This window comes from Helianthus annuus, chromosome 14 (genome assembly GCF_002127325.2).
Source record: "Helianthus annuus cultivar XRQ/B chromosome 14, HanXRQr2.0-SUNRISE, whole genome shotgun sequence".
Classification (NCBI taxonomy): domain Eukaryota; kingdom Viridiplantae; phylum Streptophyta; class Magnoliopsida; order Asterales; family Asteraceae; genus Helianthus; species Helianthus annuus.
In genome coordinates this window covers 102,105,373-102,120,171 of record NC_035446.2, presented here as the reverse complement: position 1 = coordinate 102,120,171, position 14,799 = coordinate 102,105,373, and the positions used below count along the sequence as shown (strand labels likewise).

Below are 14,799 nucleotides of genomic sequence, written 5' to 3'. Positions count from 1 at the left end.
AATAAAGTCTCGTCGTGGATAATCGGATATAATGCGTTTGTGAGTTGTTTAAAGGTTGTATTAGGTCAAAGGGTCTGCAAAACACTGAATTTCTCATGGCACGTTTTACGAGAGTTTGGTAACATGGTGAAAACACTTATATATTGGAAGTACCAGCGGCGTATCCACAATGTTTTGACCATGTTATGTCTGTTTCGTATTCGGTGCCATGTTACGTTCCGTGTCTTACCATACACAGTAGTACACTCTATGGTTCTCATGAGCCAATCACTATAATCCTGTGTGCACCCGCGATTATTTTGATCGCCACATGATCCGCTAACTTGTACTAGTTGTGCATGAATTTGGGTAGGTATACTTTAGAAATAAGAATGTGTGCGTATAAGAATATAGTATGTAAGCAAGGCCATGTTTAAGTACGTATGGGACCCACGTAAGCAAATCCCTCGGATTACGCTCGCGTATAGGTACGAATGTATGAATCATGTGTATGAATGAAAGCACAAGCATAAGTATAAGTTTAAGTATGAATAGGCACGTAAGTATGAGCGCCAATATGTAAGCATGAAACGTAGGCATATATGGATAAGCATGAAACGTATGAGTATAAGCAAAACATGAAACATCTATATATATAATAAATGAATAAAGTGTGGGACACATGTCATGTTGTGGTGCAACCAAATGTGGTTTTTGGCGGGAAAATGTGGGAAACAATTACATTATTTTCGGATCCCGCGTCTCAAAACCAAACCCGGATTTTTGACCCGTGAGATATAAACTTTCCTAATTTAACCGTCTCCTAAATTAACATCATAACCTTCCATTTTCTTTCAAATCTTCTCTTGCAATCCAGTATTCAAGCGATTTCTGATCATCCAAACATCACGTTCTTGATCATTGCAGGACTTAATCGACGGTAACAACATCAAGCCCATCTTAGATTCTTTAATTTATGTCTTTTCTTTTGTAATTTTGTATATGTTTTGGATTTTCATCGACTAAAAAATCTGCGATTCTGGCCAAACCCTAAAATGGTGACGGCACCAATCATAGCAGCAGCAACACACAAGCGTCACTGGTCCACCCACCATTGTCTCCAAACACTCTGTTCCGACGCCCAAGACCGTCGACTCAATTTGTCCTTAAAAGGGTTCTATATTCTTTTTTATTTTTTTTTAATTTGATATTTTGCTTTAGGATTGAAGTTTCTTACTCTGATTGCTGTCAATTACATTCGCTGAACAATTTATTCTTGATTGATTTTGGGAAGTCTGGATTGGGTGTCAACTTAGGGTTTTTTTCTTATTTGAGGCGAATCCAATTAATTCGGCATTACGGGGCCGGTTGCATGGTTATAAGTTTATTGCTTTTTTCTCTTTACCTAAAGATTGATTTTGATTTCAGTTATTCTTGATTGTCATTTTGATTTGTATATTAGGGTACAGTGATAGCATGATGGAGCATGAAGTTAGGGCTTGTGTTACTGTAAAGATTTATGGTGTTTTTGTATGTTTGAATGTGTGTGCGCGCACATGAAAACTTTAACGTTCGTTTTGTACATAGTCTGCTATATATCATTTATTAATGAGAGTTGGTTCTGTACTGTACTTTGGTATTAAGCAGATTGGTGTTACTGGATGGGGTTCTCAGGTTTGTAATTTTTTTATTTGATTAATTATTTCTATATTCTTATAAGAAATTAGTGTTAATGTTAATAAATTATATATGGGATTAATTTAATAGAGTCCTACTCAAGCTCAAAATCTCAGGGATTCTCTTGCAGAAGCTAAATCTGATATTGTAGCGAAGGTAGATTTTAATTTTAAAGGCTTCTTTTTGTAGTCTTTTTGTATGTTAATGGTAGTTGTAGATTATAAATGTTGACTGTTTTTGTGTATTGTTTTATGAAATAGATCGGTTTACGAAAGGGTTCAAGCTCATTTAACGAGGCTCGGGCTGCTGGCTTCTCTGAAGAAAGTGGAACCCTTGGAGATTTTTATGAGACTATCTCTGGCAGTGATTTGGTTCTGCTTTTAATTTCAGATTCCGCTCAGGTTAGTCGGTCGGGCTGGTTTTGATCATTGTATATTACTTTTAACATGTAGTATAATTAAATCTAATGCCCTTTATTGTTGCAGGCTGATAATTATGAGAAAATCTTTTCACACATGAAGCCAAACAACATACTTGGACTTTCACACGGGTTTCTTCTTGGTCATCTGCAATCGGTCGGGCTTGATTTCCCCAAGAACATAAGTGTGGTTGCTGTGTGTCCCAAAGGAATGGGTCCGTCTGTCGGGAGACTGTATGTTCAAGGAAAAGATATTAACGGAGCTGGAATCTATGCAAGTTTTGTTGTCCATCAGGTTGTTTATCTTCTTTATTCCTTATATATATTGTGACATATAGCTTATGAATATTTAAATACTTTGTTAAATTCTTTGATCGACAAGAAGGAGGTTGCCCCACTTCACGAGCTTATAGAATCCATTGTCACCGACTGATAACATTCGTGTTCAGAATGATATTAACTTTGATTATATTCAGGAGCTTAATAAGGTGGCGGTGTTATAAATATTTGTGCCAACAGATGCTACAAAACCAATTGATCGAACAACAGTATGAGCCACTTCATATGCTCTTCTAAACACGACTCGCTTATATGGAGATTAGACCATTCCCAGGTGCATGTGCCAATTTCTATAGGTACTTTGGTGTTTCTATGTCAAGGGTGTATTAGATGTAATTCGAACTTTGTGGCCATCCTCCCGCTGGTCTCTTTTTATTATTTATTTAAAATTATTTTGTTATTCATAACATATATATTATTTTATTATACACAACAATTGGGATTTATGAAGATATATCATGAAGTCATGAACTATGGTTATTAGTGCTGATATATTCATTTTCCATTAATTTCTTTATAAAAATGTATACCCTGTGTGTTATTGGCTTGGTTGCTGGACAGGTGGCCTTCAAGGATGAATGAGGAATCACTGTTGTTGATTTTAATGTTGGAAAGTCTAACTGGAGTGAGATCAAGGTATGCTGGTATGGGAATCACAAAAGGGTACATTTTGTATTTAACCCTTTTTAGTTATTTGAAACTGAAGTCTTTGTGTTACGCAGTTGTGATGAAAGATCATAGTCATATTTAAAAAACCAAATTAATTGATATCACTTGGGTCTTATTTGATGTAGCGTATGGTTTGGTTGGTTGTTTTAGGTGAAATGATCGTTTGAAAGAAAGAGAAGTTAGCTAATTTGATCCCAAAAGCCAAAAATATTTTATATTATAAATGAGGTATCAGATGCCTTAGCATATGATATGTTACTTTATTTTTTAAGTATGCAGTTTTCTTAGTTCAACTAAAGGAACAAGGATGATGCGTTTTTACGTTTATAATATCACTTTGTTGGTTTCTGTTATGCAGAATGCATAACAATTTGAGTCCAACACCACCTTATGTAAAGTTTGAATTAACAAGGCTTTCTATATTCTGAGGTAATTATTTTTAACTTTGTTTATTGCCTTCTGGGTAAAATGTATTAGGGATGAGCATTTGGTACCGGGTACCGGTACCGAACCTGTATTTATGGGTAAAACACCGAACCGAACTGGTGTATCCGGTACCGAACCGGTGTATCCGATACTGGTACAAGTTTTTCCGTTTTCGGTACCGGTATTTTCGATACCGGTACCGGTACCGGTTCGGTACCGAACGGGTACCGTGCTCATCCCTAAAATGTATGGTATCATATCCACATATTGTTCTCAAGTGTACCTAGGAGTTTATTTTAACTTTTTTGGGATGTATAAGTGATAAATATTGTACACCATGTGTTTGTTGAACTAATGTTGAAGGTTTAGAAACAAGTTGTAGCATGAGTCGGCTGAAGTATTTGAGTTTTTGTTTGTTTTGTTTGAATTTCAAATATGTTAGGATTAGTATGATTTAGTTATTGTATTTATTTTATTGGTTTTTGAGCCTACATAAGATAGGAAATAATAGCAGCCCTAAAAATGGAGATAGTAGATTTAAATAAAGATGAAGAAAATTAAGAAAGCAATAAGTTTCAATAAAATGAAGATTTAAATGGAGATAGTCTCTCGTGATTAAGTTTATAAAAAAAATTATAACTCTTCTTATAGTGAAGACATTTAATATGTCATGCTTTTTGTATGATTTGTTAAGTATTTATCATATTAAGCTAATGCATTGATTATTAAAAGATATGGTGTACGCCACCACTAGGCGTGTTTATCTTCTTAAAGTTTATTATTTGGAATTAAGAGTGTGATTAGTTTCTCTCTTCATTTTGGTTTTTATGCAGCGAATTTTATGGAATATTTATGGATTATTCACAGCAGCACCCCACTATTAATATAGCGTCAAGCTCTTTACGCTTGCAGAAGTAGGTTGGGCCTTAATTGTCTGCAGAAGTGATGCAGAGGACATTTGTTCATGGTTAGCCGCATACATGGGAAATATTCTAAAGGTACCATTCTTATTTAATGTTTTCGTTTACTTAAACACTCTTGTGTTGTTCATCTACATGCATCATCTAGCTATGATTATATAATACCATTTAAAGATGGAAAATCTCGCCTAAACAGTTGTTGGATTAAGATTTAATAAAGAAGTTTTGAAATATTTATTATAGTTTTTGGGGAACAAATGTGAAATATCAGTGGGATGAGATTTCGATTTTATTAGTGTGCATCTGATACTGTTTGATCTGGTATTTGAATAAGGTTCTGCGATTATTTAACACCTTCTAAGTACTTTAATACATCCAGGTGTACATTATTTTTTGAAGATGAAAAGGACACTTTTTCACACGATATATGTTTTACAATATCAATTTATTCAGTATTCCTTTCATATCACAAAGAAAATACAACGTTTCACATGATACATATATAGTTTAAGAATAACCTTTTATAAATTTTCAAATTTTAGTAATATCCTTAACCAATGAAACAAAATTACCAAAACTTGTGTATACCATTATCAAGTTGGCGGTCCAGATATACTCCTTCCATTCCATAGTACTATTTTAACCATCACACAATTTCTCATCTATTAATTAGTAATGAGCCATACTCAGTCTGGACTCTGGACACCTTCATAAGAAAGTTCATGTCAAACTATTATTTCTCTACACCACCGTCCTCACTTACTTAACTAATAGGAAGACAACCTTTAGAGGATCCGAGGCAACAGTTGTACGAATGGCATATTTTCTTTTTTTATTTTCATCACTTTGTTTTAAATAGATGTGCTTTTTAAGCGGGGAGTTAATGTTTTTTTTTCTATAGACATTGTTGTCGAATTAGATATCCCATTAGTGAAGAAAAGTTCAAGTGAACCTATATTCAAGCGACCATGCGCGTCTCCAAACACCATCGCGATTACCGAAATTTAAGGTATATACCTCTTTACTTTCAAGGTTTTTTTTTCATGGGGGCATCACTTTCAAGACTATCCTCATGATTTTTTGGCTGGTTTTGTTTGTAGAAGGGACTCGATTTACTAAGAGAAATGTTTTGGCAACTCAAAGGATATGCATCTTTAAAGGGACTTGACTATATTTAAATTGTATTTCTACTTTGTCAGTAATTCATGCAACATAGCACAGGGGTCTAAGGACAGATTCTACACCAATAAGTTCGATTGATACCATGAGACTGTCATAAGTTTGTGTGGCTGCTGAAGATGCTCTTCGTGCAATTATCTCTGATAATTTATGGAAATCTTTATCATTTTTAGATGAATGTGAGGCATATTTTACATATGTAATATATGATATTAAAATGATTACGAAATATAGTTCTTATCAATATGTGTTTTTAAGAGAGAATCTTGAGCTATCAAAGGGTGTTGCTGACAGTTATTATCATGCATGTTGGGTAAGGCATGGGGTTGTTTTTGAAAGTGAGATTGCATCTATTTATTTCAAACATAAAGAAATTATACCATTGGGTATTCTACAAATAAAAAAAGCTAATCTTTTTACAAATAGGATCCTATATTCACAGTTTTTTTATGCAGCAACAATATCATCGTAGTAAATTAGGACTTTATACTATTTCTAATGATCGTAGTAAATTTGATGGACGGCAATTCGATGTTTCGGGAACGTTTCCTTCATGGCCAGAATTGAGTAAGTTGAAAGAAACATAGCAGAGTGAAGGTAACGTGACTGCATTTTTCTCCGGCCACCATGGACGGCTCCTCTGGTAGGTGGTGTTTTAGGTTAAGAAGATGAAGAACAAAGAAGATGATGATGAAGACAGCAGCTACTTTTTAGGTTTAGGGTTATACATTTATGTATTTTGACATTTAGTCCCTCCATCTTTCAATAGTGTTATTTATTCTCTAAAACTTGTAAAAATTTACCTAAAATATAAAATTAGTTTGTACATTTTAACATTTAACCCTCTTTACAACTTTTCAACTCCAAGTAACGTCAAGGATTTGGAGAAAATTAGCAAGAAAGAGACTTAGTTCCTATCTCTATGAATTCAAAGCAGTTTTTATGATTTTACGTTTTAAACCTTGGTTTTTTTGAATGTTTCAGTTTGTTTGTCGTGTTTGTTTGATCTTTATATGCTTTTTTATATATATGAATAAATCTATCCTTTTTTAACCAATATTTTTTTTTCATTTTAACTTAATCAACTTATCATTTGTCATGTAAGAATTTCATCACAATGATCAGAGTACTAAGTTTGACATTAATCGATGAGTCTTAATAAAAGAAAAAAAAAACAAGATACATATAATTTCCTAAAACACGTTGTTGATAATATGTTTATGAATTTCATTAGTTGAAAATTCAAGTAAAAGCATAATATAATATAATTTAAAAACAAACAATATAACATTATGTATGGGTTTACGAAACATTTTTATACTGAGATCTCATTAAGAATTAAAAGGTTATTAGCTTTACACGAAAACTATGAATACACGTGGAGACAAGTTAGGATACTAATGAAACCGAACAAATAAATTATTGTGGGAAGGGAAAGAAGATACTAATGAGTTTGAAAATGTTGTTTATGTACTTTTTATTAATGAAAACTAAATTTTCCTGGCCCGGGATGTTCCCGGGTGATAGCCTAGTATGAATATAAGTAAGAATATGATTATAGGTATAAGCGTAAAATGTATTGTTATGAATATGAGTGTGAGGGCGAGTATGAATACTAATGATTGCGTATATCGTATTAATTGATAACATAACAAATTTAATCATGTAAAAGTGCTCAAAAGGTTGAGCGTGTAAATACGGATGATATAACTGGATTTGTCGCGTTGCAACGACTAAAACGTGTATGATGATATGCATGTATAGTTGTTTGAATGAAACGTTGAGTTTTTCGAATCAAAATTAGATTGAGCTTGGTTTGAAAGGTAGAATATAGTTTGTATATGTAAGGGAACATAAAGTACTCATTGGTTATGCATAACGTATTTTGTAACAAATGGAAATGCTACTTTTGTTTTAAAAGAGTTTACGTATGTTGAAGGTTATCGGTCCCCATGAAGTCTTCCTGCCCACGTGTTTTGAAAATTTGAATGACGAATTAAGCGGTGTAGAAAAGGTTTTTGAAAATAACGTTTTGTTTCATTTGCATCAAAAACGAGGAATTTTGAACTTTGAAGGTTCTTGTGAAAACGTCGACCCTTAGAATGGAAATTTAGTAAAAGGACTTAGTGATTGTTTTTTTTTTTTTAAATTTTAACAAATGATTTATTGATATCGGAACGCGTCTTTGGTAAAACGGTTGCATAATATCTATAGTATCCTACAAGTATGTGTAAAGGTTGGTTTGAATTCCGTTTGCAAATGAAAGTCCTTAGTATGGTGATATAACGTGAGTGTGTGTTTTAGTGATTAAGTCGAATATGAAGTTCTTGGGCAAGAGATTCATTGAACCGATTAAATTGATATGTAGCATTTCGTAAGGTTTTGAGATTTGGGTAATAAAACGTTTTAAGACATGATCAAGAATAGGTTGAGTGAAAATAGATTGTATGATAGAAAGTACGCTTGATAAAACAATGTATTTTGAAATCGGTATCAGTAGGTATCTTGAATAATGATAAACAATTTAAGTATAAAATATGATCGAGTTTGCATAATAAGATATTTTGAAGATACGTTTTGGTAACGAACACCTAGGTAAGGGAATCACCCCTAACTCGTTGGTGAGGTCGTTTTAAGAAAAAGGAGAGTGGAGTTAATCGTCAAGGTAAGGAAGTCACTCCTATCTCGATAATAGGTACCCACTTGTCGTTATAAGCAAAATGAATTTAAATTATACGAAATCAAGAATATGTATAAATGTATGGAAAGATTCAATATGATGTGTGTGTGAAGAAAATATCGAAAGAAATTTCAAATTTGAAAGATTGTATCGTATAAAATAAATAGTAGAACACATGCTTGATTAAAACTTGGGATGGTTCCAAACGGAACGTTGACTAACCAAAGTGGTCGAAAAGTCTTTCGAATTTGAGGAGCATGCTTTGACCTAATAGGTGAAATACTCTCGCCGACAAGTCGGTTAATGGTATTTACCCTTCCGGTTACTACATGTCCCCAATTCAATTGAAATTTCGAGACTTGGCGGGATTAATGAAAAATCAAAGAGTGGAACTAGTCGACAAGGTGCGAGTTTCACCCCTAACTTGACGATTTTGTACCCTAAATGTGGTTGGTACTCGTCGGGTCAAAATTTAATTTCGACTTGTTGACGAGGGTCCACGAGAATTCGAAATTTTGAAATTCTCCATCAAGGTGAGGATTTCACTCCTAACTTGGTGGTAAATTTCGTGTAAGAAAAGAAAAGTAGAAGGATTGTGAGTCATCCACCAAATTGTGGGTTTCACGCCTATTTTGGTGAAGTCGTCTCGTTTGTGTATTATGAGTGTTTTCGGATTTAGAAATATCGAGTAAAGTGCATGAAGTGTATGTCAAAGGAATACACAAACACATATGAACGCATAAGAAGGAATGGTACATAAATAATGAAATGATAAAACAAGCATTAACACATAGAGAAATACGTCAGGAATAACACATAAAGAACCGAACAATGATAAAACAAGTATTAACACATAATAAAACAAGCGAAAACAAATAAAGTATCATGTAGTGACATACATGTTTAAAGGAGCATAGATAAGAAACAAATAAAGTATCATGTAGTTGTTCAAGCAAAACATACGAATAAGGCTCTAAAACTATAGACTAGGTAAAAGCATTCCTACTTTTCCTAATTCCCTATAGTTATGGCTCTGATACCAATCTGTCACACCCCAACAATGGCGGAAACATCGGGATGAGACGAAGTGTGAAGATTGCTCGAGACATCATAACGCTAATAATTGTGACAGGTATTTAAATAATCATTTCATTCAATTTCTAAAGGATCAATTACAAGTTTTGAAACAAAATACAACAACTTGAATAATTAAATAACACAATATGAATACAATTCTTTTTAAGTGTGTATCTAAGCATCCTACTAGATTCCATGCATCGTCAACATCCACCTGTAACACGTTTAAATAAAGTCAATGCAAAAGCAAAGGCGAGTATACAAGTTTGATACATACATAGGAAAAGATAAGTTTTAAACCATTCCTCATAGCAAGCATGTGATTCAAGATGAACATTTAAATATGTTATGTGTCTAACATATCAAACCAAGGAAACGCAATATGCTCATGACATTACCGAGATGAAGGGGCGGGTCGTTAATCCTATAGCACTACATATGTCACGTTTTGGCTCGTACGAAGTTAATGATAAATTCAACACATAAGATAAATCCAAGTTTAAAGAATCAAGTCATCACGTATACAAGCATGTTATAGGAATGTTCATGTGTTTAAGCAAAATGTTCATCTGTAAGTTGATAGATAAACATGTTACACCCCAAAGTGGTAAAAGTAAAAAGGGGGAAATACGAGTATACTCACAATATTGCAATTTCTTCCGATTATCCAAGTATGAAGAGTTGATGAATAGGAGGACGGAACACCGAGGTCACCCTATATGGGCAAACGATGGTGTATGAGTAAATAGAATTACGACAGAAGATTTGAAGTGGAATATAAAGTCAATCTTGTTGATATATATGTATACATATATTTAACATGGTTTAAGTAAAAATTCTAAATTAAATCCCTCAGGATTATTATAGGATTGTAATCAAAATAAATATACATTTATTTTTATAAAACTACCTAAATCCGTTAAGTTTCATTTTAATAATTTAACACGTTTCGTTTTGCGGATTTTCACGAAAATCGGGCAGAGTTTCCTCTGAGTTTGGACGATCGCAACAACTAAAATGGTCGATTTATATGTTCAAAATTCAATAAACAATAAACAATAACCAAGCAATATATATATATATATATATATATATATATATATATATATATATATATATATATATATATATATATATATATATATATCTACATGCTTTTATTATGTTTACAAATCACTTAAAGTTTGGTTCCGCGATTTAAAACGACAAAACAACAACATTAATATACGCGTTATACCGAGTCGAACCGGGTTAAACCGAGCAGCACCGAGACCCACACTTGAGCCGAGACCGAAGTTGGCCCGAATCAATGCTGACCGATGTTGACTTGTCAAACCGAACCCAAAGCTGAGTTGACCATGTCTGATGCAAAACCCAAACCAACAATGAAATTCAAGATAGAAACTTATTTGAAAAATGAAACTGAAGTTTAAGCAAAAAAAGAGGTCAAACCCTTACTGGAACCGAGGTGGCTAAGATGAACTAGTGTCGATTGAACCCGAGCCGAATCCGCACCGTTCACCATCATTACTGCCGACGCCGGCAGCCTCCGTGCGTCGGTTTCGCTGTCTGTCGACACCACCACCATCCCATAATCACCATCAGCTCACTGTCACCGGTTCTGTGAAGTCGAACAAAAGACTGAGCCGACCGACCAGAAATCTAAATCGAGTAAAAACGAAACAAAACCTGGAACTGAACTGGGGACGAACTGACCGGAGCACCGCCGCCGTCGCTGTTCTCCCCGGGCCGTCGCCGTGCATCCTCGTCGGCCGCCATAGCCGGCCGTCGTCTCTCTCTCTCTCTCTCTTCGTTCTCGCTGTGTTCGCGCCGCACGCCACCACGGAGATGGTGGTGGCCGGCCGTCCCTTCGAACAGAGGTGGGTGAGTCGGATGGTGTTTTAAGAAGAGAGGGGTTAGGAGGTTGTGGTGTGTTGTCGGAACAGGGGTTAGCCGGTACCGGAGAGTTCGCCGGAAAATGGCGCCGGCCGCCGGAGCTAGAGGGAGAAAATGGGGGGCGTCTGATGAGTTTTACAATTTTAGGGTTTAGGAACCCTTTTATACTTTCAATAATTACACAATTAGACCCTCAAGTTTAAGGAGTTAATTAAATGGTTAAATTAACTTCGTTTAAGTTTGATTCCAATAACTAACTAGGTTAGTTTATATTACTCATTTTAAAATTTAACGAGACTAACTAGATTATTATGAAAATAAACTTTTTAAATCGTAAACTTAATTAATTTAATTAATTAACAATAAAAAGTTAACCGTATTTATAACGAATTAAATAAATAAATAAATAAATGAATAAATAAAGATAAAAGATTTTCGACGATACGACGGATTATAATTTGCAAGGGGCAAGTTTCTAAAAATAGATTTTTAAGACTCGGTTTCTAAATTAGGAAGGTCATGAAAACGCGGAGCGTTACACTGAGGCTCGGTCTTGGAGGCCGAGGCTCGATCTTAGAGATCGAGGTAGAGGGCTAGTGAGACTAGGATGAGTAGGCTCAGTCTTGGAGGCTGAGGCTCGGTCTTGGAGATCGAGGCTCGATCTAAGAGATCGAGGTAGATGGCTAGTGAGACTAGGGAGAGTAGGCTCAGTCTTGGAGGCTGAGGCTCGGTCTTGGAGGCCGAGGCTCGATCTAAGAGGTCGAGGTGGATGATAGAGCAGTCTTAGAGACTGGGAGGAATTTGGCTAGTGGGACTAGGAGTGTCAGTCTTAGAGACTAGGAGGCTAGTGGGACTAGGAAAATTATGTGATTTCTTACTTGGTGACTAATGTGTTTACCTGATTGTATGACTGATTATTTGTGCATATTTGTGATTATGTTACAGACATCATGAGTCGCCTGTGCCATGCGACATGTTTGTGCGTATGCGACTCAGACACCACCGGACCTAGACCTGTAGTATCTGATGACCTAGCATCTTCAAAGCACAAGGTGCACACGTCGGACGTTTCTAGCACGGATGAGGACGACTTCCAGCCCTTCGCACTACCTGACGGGGTTGATGAGCTCGCTGATGGCCCTCTTGTTGAGTACCTACCGTTAGTGGAGATTCCTGCTCCCATACCCCTAGCTGTTTATCCTGCGTATGATTTACTTCTTGACGCCGAGGCTGACGGCGACATTGATCTGTATGATGATGAGCCCATCGAGGATGAGATCCAGGGCGAGGCCCTTCTTCCTGCTGGCGATCTTCTGATGATCGCAGATGCTCCCGCAGAGGAGTAATCCGCACACTCTCCGGTCCCAGACTCCTTTGAGTCTGTGGCATCCGCACCTTCCCACACTCTGAGCGCACAGCACTTTTCGCATGGTTCAGATCCTGACTAGGCATCCTCTGTTGCTCCTATTCCTAGTTTTGTGTTCGACCATGATGATGAGGATTCTGATCCTATCTTTCCCCCAGGGTTCGACCCCGATCAGGATATAGAGTTTATACCCATGGATCAGCCCATGGGGGATCCAGTCGACCCAGCTGACCCAGTGGATCCCATCGACCCCGAGTTTGACTTTGAGATGGCTTTTGATGATCCCGACCCAGCCATCGCCCCCGAGCAGGCAGCCGCTCTAGACCCTGTGCTCGAGCATGACCCCGTTCATGTTGGCATGCCTATTGAGCCTGTGATTGCTGACCCACCTGCTGATGATCACCCTGTGGATGCCCCGTTGTTGGAGGGCGATCATGTCATTGCTGCTGATCATGTTGATCACCCACTTATTGCTGATGCACCCGTTCATCCTTTTGTTGCTCCCCCACCTGATCCCGTTCCACTAGAGCCCGAGCATGCACTGTTCGCGACAAACATGGATCCACCAGATGAGCACGCACAGCACGGGTGGATTCCTGCTGATGATGATGTTCCACCTATTCCCCCTCACATCACTGATGCACGACAGGTTGATTTCTCTTTTCCATTTCCTCAGTTTACACCTCTAGCGCGACCTGGAGAGGGTTCTTCGGCCCATCCCTTTGGGCATGTGCCGGCATCTGTTCCCTTCATGCCACAGTTTCCACCTGTTATACCCCTTGTTTCTCCATTTCGTGTGGCTCCTTTTGATCCCACCAGTGAGCCGTTCCTTTGGTCATCACCACCTGTTATGCCACCGACTGACCCCTACCATCCCTTCCATGTGGGGCACACTATTGAGGACGTTTTGATGTCTTTTGTTTTTCAGCATGAGTCACACACGCAGCGCATTCAGGAGCTCGAGAGAGCTCAGCCGCCGCCATGTCCGTGTCATGGTCAGACACACTCTCCTTTGCAGCCTTCTCGACCTGTACCCCCAGATTATGTTGCACGCCTCTTTGCACTAGAGCAGCAGGTTGCTTCTTTCCTTCGTACTCAGAGAGCCATGGAGGAGGACTGGCTCCAGTTGCGTCGTTTGTTTTACACTCACTTTCCCCCTCCTCCACCGCCATCCGTATAGAGCTCATCAGTACCGATTGGGTAGACGTTGGTGAGAGGACCGCGATTGCTTTTGACTGCACAGCATTTTGGAGACTACTTTCTGATTATGACTTTTGTTGATTTTGTACATGGGATGTAGTGACACTGATTTGATGTAGTTTTTGGACAGGGGTGATGTAGCCCCTAGTTGATTGATGATTGTATGACACTGTGATGTACTGATACACTTACTATGTGGTCTCGATGTATGGCAATCGCAGTATTCTCATCATATTTGATGCTTGATTTATTATTTATGTTTTGATGACATGGGATGTTGTGTGAATGATAAGAGATGATATGTGAATGATATACTGATAACATGAGATGTTATGTACTATTACTATTATTATATACGTGCGTTTTATTATGGCCTGACCGACGTAAACACATCTTTAGAAGATGTCGCCGAGCCGTCAAGAACCGCAAATGCCTACCAATCAGGCAGAACTCCAGCAGATCATTGCTGCTGCCATTGCACAATACGCCGCCTCTCAAGGAGGGATTAGTGGAAGCAACTCTGGCAACACTGGCAACAACAACAACCCACCTCATGGTAATACTAAGTCATTTAGACATATCATGACCTAATTGGATATCTATATCAAAGATGCTAATGCCGTTCACATGTTACACTGTACGTGCAGGGTGCACCTACAAACAGTTTCTAAACTGCAAGCCAGTCAACTTTGATGGCACAGGAGGTGCTGTCGCCTTTGTTCATTGGGCTGAGAAAACTGAATTTGTTCTTCGCATGAGCAAATGCGCACTAGATCAGCAAGTCACCTATATCTCTGGGCTATTCTTGGATGGAGCCCTATCTTGGTGAAATTTGCAAGTACAGACACTTGGCGAAGCTGCTGCCTACGTGCTAACCTGGACCGAACTGAAGGAACTTATGCGCAAAAAGTACTGTTCCCGCGCTGAAATCCAAAGATTAGAAACAGAGTTCTGGCATTTAAAGATGGAAGGT

General features: G+C 37.4%; 1 protein-coding gene and 1 long non-coding RNA gene across 2 annotated transcripts; both read left to right on the top strand.

Moving 5' to 3' along the window:
• The first annotated feature begins 1,458 nt into the window (after positions 1 to 1,458).
• Positions 1,459 to 2,809, top strand: LOC110901296 (ketol-acid reductoisomerase, chloroplastic-like). The gene is made up of 6 exons (XM_022148133.2): positions 1,459 to 1,509; positions 1,627 to 1,653; positions 1,747 to 1,812; positions 1,917 to 2,057; positions 2,142 to 2,369; positions 2,551 to 2,809. Exons 1-6 carry the CDS (start codon positions 1,459 to 1,461, stop codon positions 2,575 to 2,577), a joined length of 540 nt encoding a protein of 179 aa, XP_022003825.2. The 3' UTR covers positions 2,578 to 2,809.
• A 257-nt stretch (positions 2,810 to 3,066) lies between these two features.
• On the top strand, positions 3,067 to 5,431 carry LOC118486283. Its single transcript, XR_004878250.1, has 4 exons — positions 3,067 to 3,310; positions 3,441 to 3,511; positions 4,342 to 4,506; positions 5,330 to 5,431. It is a non-coding gene; the product is annotated as an uncharacterized LOC118486283 (long non-coding RNA).
• The last annotated feature ends 9,368 nt before the right edge of the window (positions 5,432 to 14,799 follow it).

Excerpts from the sequence above, each read along its gene's own strand:
- LOC110901296 (XM_022148133.2), top strand. The coding sequence starts at position 1,459 with ATGGAGCATGAAGTTAGGGCTTGTGTTACTGTAAAGATTTATGGTGTT. Across the intron at positions 1,654-1,746 it reads TTACTGGATGGGGTTCTCAG|AGTCCTACTCAAGCTCAAAA; the intron begins GTTTGTAATTTT and ends TTAATTTAATAG. Across the intron at positions 2,058-2,141 it reads TAATTTCAGATTCCGCTCAG|GCTGATAATTATGAGAAAAT; the intron begins GTTAGTCGGTCG and ends TTATTGTTGCAG.